The sequence below is a fragment of the Polistes canadensis genome, unplaced genomic scaffold (assembly GCF_001313835.1).
Source record: "Polistes canadensis isolate GaletaPanama2010 unplaced genomic scaffold, ASM131383v1 scaffold_160, whole genome shotgun sequence".
In the NCBI taxonomy this organism is placed as follows: Eukaryota; Metazoa; Arthropoda; class Insecta; order Hymenoptera; family Vespidae; genus Polistes; species Polistes canadensis.
In genome coordinates, this window is record NW_014569707.1 from 197,855 (window position 1) to 204,635 (window position 6,781).

The following is a 6,781-nucleotide window of genomic DNA, read 5'->3' on the forward strand; positions in this document are numbered from 1 at the left end:
CACAGGTACAAACCTATATAAATAATATATGTATATATATATATATATATATATATGTACACATATATATAAATATATATATATATATACACACATACAATATTTGTACAACTTACAAATATACAATATTAATAATACAGTTATTGTAGAAATAGTACATAGATCAACTCCGCAAAATATGGCATTTAAACGTGATTTGGTTCGCCGTTACTAATGTTTCTCAATTTACTAATAATTTATCACAGCGAATCTTACAAATCATTTAGATATTATATGTTTTAATAATTCGATAAAAAAGGTATTGTTTCGTATCTACTATTATTACTTTGCTCCTTCAATAACTTATGTTATTATTACATTTTGTTATACAATTAGTAAAATAACACGACTTAGTTTTTATTCAGATTGATTATAACGATAAAATACAGTTTACTCTTATTACTCTATAGTAATATGTATATATATTGATTTGTTTTAAGTATATAAAAAAGAAATAACTGTCTTTATATTATAAAAAAAAAAATAATACACGACAAATTTTTTCTTTTTCTTTCTATTGCTTTAAATAAAATTACTTTATACAAATGTATACACATAATGCAATAATAAGCATGTAAAACGTTTGTAGAAATTTTGAGCATTCCATTTCAGATATGCAAATATTGAAAAATATACATTTCTGTTTCTACATAGCTCGAGTTAATTAATATTTATTTCAATGCAGTTGTGCTATTCAACACTTCTTTGTATGAAATTATTAAATAAATCAGTATTTATAAAACATTCATACTTATTATACAATAAATACATAGTCCTAAGGAACAACAGTCTAAAATATATCTACGGCTTCAGTATTTGTTGTCATTTAAAATTTTCTGATATAGATTATAATAATTACATATAACAATGTAATTTAAAAATAAAGCTCATAATTTTGTTTACATTAATCAGCCAAATTGAATAGATTGTAAAACATTACTTTATGTTTTAAATATAATATCAAGATTATATTAAAAAAATAAAATGGCTCAATTCTGTATTATACAGAGAACAAATATGATTCAACATCTGAAGCCATGAGTTACTAGCTACACTTGATTAACTCTTCTACTCCGACGAGAAGAACTTGAAAACAATGGACGTGGTTTATACAAGTCATCACTTGAATATCGTTGACTGCTCCTATGCCGACTGTAAGTATTAAACGTTGTGAAATATGATATAATGATCATTTTCACTACTTAAATATGGGACAAGTATTAAGGAGTTACCTCTTTTCTTCTTTCATTATATTAGATGATGGAATTTTTTCGCTAGTTGCTGATACATCACTTTCTGGACTTAGGGGCATTACAAAATTTTCTCCATTTAAAAGGCTTTGCGAAATGCAAGGATTAGCATGAAGTCTTTGCTTTTTTGAAGCAATTATTTTTCTTTTTTTCATAGCATTTAAAGAATGATCATTTGGCATTGATATTTTCAGACCGTCATTATTATTATTTGAGTTATTGAATAGTATGTCTGTTAACGGACTTCCTGAATGTTTTCTTTTTGGCATTGGCGGCGCCATTGTTTTTGAGCCGGATGATACTATCTGACCTCCTAAATCTTCTATTATATCCTCTAGAGTATTACCTTTCACCATTTCTAACGAATGTAAAAAACTAAAAAATTTATCTGATTCTTCATTATCAAGTTTGAAATATCTACAATCTTCATAATCGTCATTAACTTTTGGTACAAATTCATTCTTGGAAGACTGTGCAATTGCTTGTCCAGATAATTGTTCATCAAGTTCATTATATTCTGTAATATCTCTGGTAGGAGATTTTGGTTGTTCAAACGCTTTATCACTTCTCTCATTACATATTGCACTGTGTTCTACACTAATATTCGTATCAGTTGTACTTATTTGATTTCTTATTTTACTACCATTTTCAGTAATGGTATTTATTGACTTCACTTTGTCTATACTCTGATTTGCGTCAAGAAATGTTTCAGAAGTTGTTCTTACTATTTTCAGTACTTTATCATAATTTTTAATTTCTAAACTGTCTTTACTACTACTTGAAGCTAGATCATCTTTACAAATTTTATTTAATGTTAGAGGCCGAGATTCTGCATTAGCTTCTTGTTCTTGCAATTTTGTATGGCATATTGCTTCATCTAAGGATTGTTTTATACACAATTCCAAGGCAGATAGTTTTGACGTTGAGTTAGGTCGTTTTGGTAATATATCTGTACCATGAAGTTCTCCTTCTAGCAATATCATTGAACGTTGTTCTAATGTTAAACTCATTTGGCGATCGGGGTAAGGTTCTTCGTATTCTTCATCTGGTACTTCTATTATTTGTACGCGTTCTTCATCCGGAACAGCAGTCAAATCATCTCCACTGCTCTCTAACTTTGGACACATTATTTGCTCCATTTTCTTCTCTATTTTCTTATCATCCTTCTGCTTTTGTTTCTCCATTTGTTTCCTAATTTTCATTAGCTTCTTAGCTTCGTGTATGTTTTTTGCAAATTTAGGTTTTTTCATTTTCATTTCGCTCGAAGAATTTAAATCATTTTCATCAAGTAACGGTCTTTTTTTTAATGGTAAATTGTTTTCACTTGATTGTGTTTCCATTAATTGAACATCTTCAAAACTATTGTCTTGATCACAGTATGATTCGGTATCAGTGAGATTTATATTATCTTTATTTACTTCATCATAATTTTCATTTTGCAATTGAAGTTTCATTCTATTTATTTGCGTTTCTCCTATGCTATCTGATGTTTCGCTGCTTGAATTACTCATATGACTGGTATCTTTAGTTAATCCAGAAGAACTTGATTTACTGGTAGTAGCATTAGAACTAGAAGTACTAGATTGTGAACTTTTGCTATTAGATCCATTGGAACCATCTCTGTCCGTAGAACGACGATCATTTGAATTTTTCCGTAGACTAGAATGGTCATCCTTTGTTTTTGATTTCTTATCATCTCTCCTTTTTTTCTCCTTACCTTGGGCATCACTTTTTGAATCTTTTTTCGTAATATCTATAGACTTTTCATTACGGTCTGATGTTTTACTTTGCGCTTGAGTACGTACATCCTTTTTACAAATCTTATCGCTGCTGATCTTAATATCTTTTTTAATTTCTATTTTTTCTTCCTTACCATTCTTAGACGTTTTCTTTAAATCATTTTTATCTGATTTACCTGAAGATTCTGTTTTCACGACGTTACCTTTATCCTTAATATCTTTCGAACCACGTTCGTCACGTTTTGTTTTCTCCTTAGATTCAGATTTTTTTTCTTTAATATCTGAAATTTTGTCAGACGACCCTTTGTTAACTTTGTTTTCATGACGATTTTTTTCGTCGTGACTTTTGGAAGTAGAACTTCTATGCTCTTTTTTGTAAGACTTCTTATCCTTAGTCGAATCCTTTTTATCTTTTGATTCTTTGTTGGACTTAACATTGTCCTTATTTAATTTTTCTTTTTCGGTTAATTCTTTCTTCTCTCTAAGTTCTCTAATTTTTTCTTTATAAAGATCTTTCAAATCTTTTGCTTCCTTGTTGGTACTACTTTCTTTTTTATCGATTTCTTTAACTTTATCTTCCTTAGTTTTATTTATATTATCTGTAACAGTATCTTTGCTATCTTTCACTTTTTCAACTGCATCCTTTGTCTGACTAGGTTTATCTTTAACCTTACCCTTAATATGCTTATCGTGCTTGGAACTACTATGACTACTCTGCTTCTTTTTCTCATTGTCTTTTTCCTTACATTTTGAATCCTTGGAATAGATTTTTTCTTTTGTAGATTTAGATTTTGAATTTTCGCTGTCTTTATGCTTATCTTTATATATTTTACTGTCGTATTTGTCTTTTGTACTATTATCCGTGGCATCGCTAGAATTTTCCTTGGATGGTAAATTCAGTTTAATGCTTTTTGTTGTCTCTTTTGTATCTTTTAAATCATTCCCACTTTCTTTACATTTTTTCGATTCAACGATGTTTTTATTATTTTTATTCTTAAAAGATTCAAATTCTCTAAGAGCTCGAAAATTATCTTTTGTGGTTTTATTTTCACACTTATCTTTAGCAGGCTCTTCTTTAATGCCATCGTGTATTGGTGTTGAAGCATGATTAGATAATCCAAAATCAGTTACAATTGATAATCTTGAATCAGAGGAAACTTTACTAAGTTGTGAATCTTGATTACTGCAATCATAATTATCTTGTGATACCTCGTTGGAGAAATTAGGACTTCTGGATCTATGACTTGTTAACTCGGATATACCAGATAGATGTGAATCATTAGATATATTAGATTCATTTAAATTCATAATATCTATCGGCTCGAAGGTCGGACTATCTTCTTCTTCTTCGTCAATTTTGTCATCTGATTTTCCAGAAGTATTTAAATTTACATTACTAACAGTCTTATTAAAATCAATACACTCTTCGCCCAGTACTTTTTCTTCTGAGGAAGCATGTCCATTCTCAGATATCTGATCTTTACTTCTTTCCAAATATTTTTCAACAATTTCTAACTTATGTTCATCAAATGATTGTTCAGATTTTTCATCCGGCTTAACAACAAGATCATCTATTGCATCTACAGATTCAAGTGACACATCTTTCAAACTGTTCTTGTCGGATTCCGGTGAAACTGGATCTAAATCCTTAGGTAATAAATCTTTGAGTCCACAACCACTAGATTTTTCTTTAATTTTTGGTCTTTCTAAACCCAAAAACTTATATACGACGTCTTCTATTTGAGGCATGAATACGGAGAAGACCTTTGGATTTACTACTTGATCAACAATACGTTCAACTCCGACATCTAAATATGGTGCTTCGTGTATATGTTTACGCAATGTTTCTCTAACTTGATTTTTATTAAGTTCTGGTTTCCATAGTTGTTTGTCGAGAAATGAATTGACAGATCCCTCAACTCTTGTACGTAGATTTTGATACGCAGGCTATGAAAGATGAAATTCAATTACTTATTGTTTAACAAGACTAAAATAAAATCTTACATAAATATTATTCGAACGACAATGATTAAAGAAAAATATGTAGATATAAATGATAATATACCTTTGTGTCAACATCAGCTATGCATTCCTTACGAAATTGATCAAAAATACCTTGTGATTTAACTTCACCAACGATATGATCCACAAGACGTGGATCACCTGCTAATAACGTACTTGACAATCCTAACTCCATGATTAATGTTATTACAGTTGTACAAATATTCTTCTATTACAATGAAAAAGAAAAATTTTCTATCAGAATCAATTCGTGAAACTGTGTGCAACCATATTTGTTTGCAACTATGAACGAGAGCAGGGCTGCCAAGTAATACATTTCACTACCAACTTAATAACAAAAATCTCTATTACGCTAACGCAACTATAAATTTATTTATTTCTCAAAGAAAATAATTAAGATATAAACGTAATAAATTTAAGCATATTAATAAGCATATTGAATTATTTAGAAAAATTATGAAGTTTTATTCGTCCGTGTATAACTTATCCATTTGACTTTTTACTTTTTTTTATGTCTTTTACAATTACTCATAAAATATTATTTTCATATATTTATAATAAGATCATATCAAATATACATATACACAATACATACTTACATATACATGGGTTCGAAATATCGAGTTAATTTAAATACTACTTATACCGCATTTCTCTATTGTTTCAAGCAACGATTGCAGATTAGTCTCAAAAAGTTCACACCTTATTGGCATTTCTAACGAATAGAATGGATTCTTGAGAGCGTAATCTGCATAAAGTTCATATACTTTTTTAGTTAATATTTCCATTCCTAACTGCGATGGCTCAGCCACTATCATAAATTTAATCCCGGTTAGCGTTTGATAGCAGTACAAGCGAAATGTGTCTGCTTCTAAAATTTCAATTCCAGAACATCGGGGTTCAGGACTCAACTGACTGGCTATCGCAAACAGAGGATAAAACATAGATGCTAGAAAAATTTTCTCATTAGTGGTCATCTTTGCACGACTAAACTTCAATGTTATAGGAAAATTTTCCTGTTGATTTAATATTTCCAGCACGTCCCTTCCATCTTCCAATTCGTTGCCAATAACAGGACTACCATTTACAGCGGTTAACATATGTCCTACTGTATATAGAGAATATTTTACTAATTATTAAATGAAATATAATATGACAAAAATAATGTAATATATACAATAGAAATAGATAATCTTTTACCATTTATACCATCTTTTTGACCAAAAGACACAACTACCTTTTTATTTTCATAATTTAATTTGATATCTAACGGATAATTAAATGTTTTCTCATTTTCTACTTTGGGAATGTTGTGATCATGGTTAAAAATTAAACCTCCTGATTTAGATACGATATAAACACCGTATATCACCATCTTTTATGCAATTAAAGATTATATAACCTCAAAGAATAGCAGATCAGCTGTTTAGCCACAGAATAAAAAAATACAAGGAAGCACATAAGTTCCCTTTTTTACCTACCCAGTTTCATTTTTGTTACTACCGGGACCACCAGAAGGCGATAGTGGGTACTTAACGCGATGATTATCCAATACTATCAAAGAATACAGTATTCTTTAATAGTATATAATAGTATAGTTATGTTGTAATAGAATTTTAAATAATTATATTTAATCTTTACTGTATAGAAATGTGTGTGTGCCTTCAGAAATGCATTATACATATATTTTAAAAAGTAATCATTTAGGGCGTTCAAATAGAGGAAAATCTC

General features: G+C 29.4%; 2 protein-coding genes across 2 annotated transcripts; both read right to left on the reverse strand.

Moving 5' to 3' along the window:
- Positions 1-532: 532 nt before the first annotated feature.
- LOC106789011 (biorientation of chromosomes in cell division protein 1-like 1) lies at positions 533-5,389 on the reverse strand. Its single transcript, XM_014752799.1, has 3 exons — positions 5,094-5,389; positions 1,272-4,975; positions 533-1,191 (listed from the first exon to the last, which is right to left on the reverse strand). The coding sequence occupies exons 1-3, from the start codon at positions 5,223-5,225 to the stop codon at positions 1,089-1,091; spliced, it is 3,939 nt and encodes a 1,312-aa protein (XP_014608285.1). The 5' UTR covers positions 5,226-5,389; the 3' UTR covers positions 533-1,088.
- Positions 5,390-5,490: 101 nt separating this feature from the next.
- LOC106789012 (trafficking protein particle complex subunit 4) lies at positions 5,491-6,533 on the reverse strand. Its single transcript, XM_014752800.1, has 2 exons — positions 6,251-6,533; positions 5,491-6,158 (listed from the first exon to the last, which is right to left on the reverse strand). The coding sequence occupies exons 1-2, from the start codon at positions 6,423-6,425 to the stop codon at positions 5,680-5,682; spliced, it is 654 nt and encodes a 217-aa protein (XP_014608286.1). The 5' UTR covers positions 6,426-6,533; the 3' UTR covers positions 5,491-5,679.
- Between the last annotated feature and the right edge of the window lie 248 nt (positions 6,534-6,781).

Excerpts from the sequence above, each read along its gene's own strand:
- LOC106789011 (XM_014752799.1), bottom strand. The coding sequence starts at position 5,225 with ATGGAGTTAGGATTGTCAAGTACGTTATTAGCAGGTGATCCACGTCTT. Across the intron at positions 4,976-5,093 it reads TAGCTGATGTTGACACAAAG|CCTGCGTATCAAAATCTACG; the intron begins GTATATTATCAT and ends CATCTTTCATAG. Across the intron at positions 1,192-1,271 it reads ATAATGAAAGAAGAAAAGAG|TCGGCATAGGAGCAGTCAAC; the intron begins GTAACTCCTTAA and ends TAATACTTACAG.
- LOC106789012 (XM_014752800.1), bottom strand. The coding sequence starts at position 6,425 with ATGGTGATATACGGTGTTTATATCGTATCTAAATCAGGAGGTTTAATT. Across the intron at positions 6,159-6,250 it reads TCAAAAAGATGGTATAAATG|TAGGACATATGTTAACCGCT; the intron begins GTAAAAGATTAT and ends CTCTATATACAG.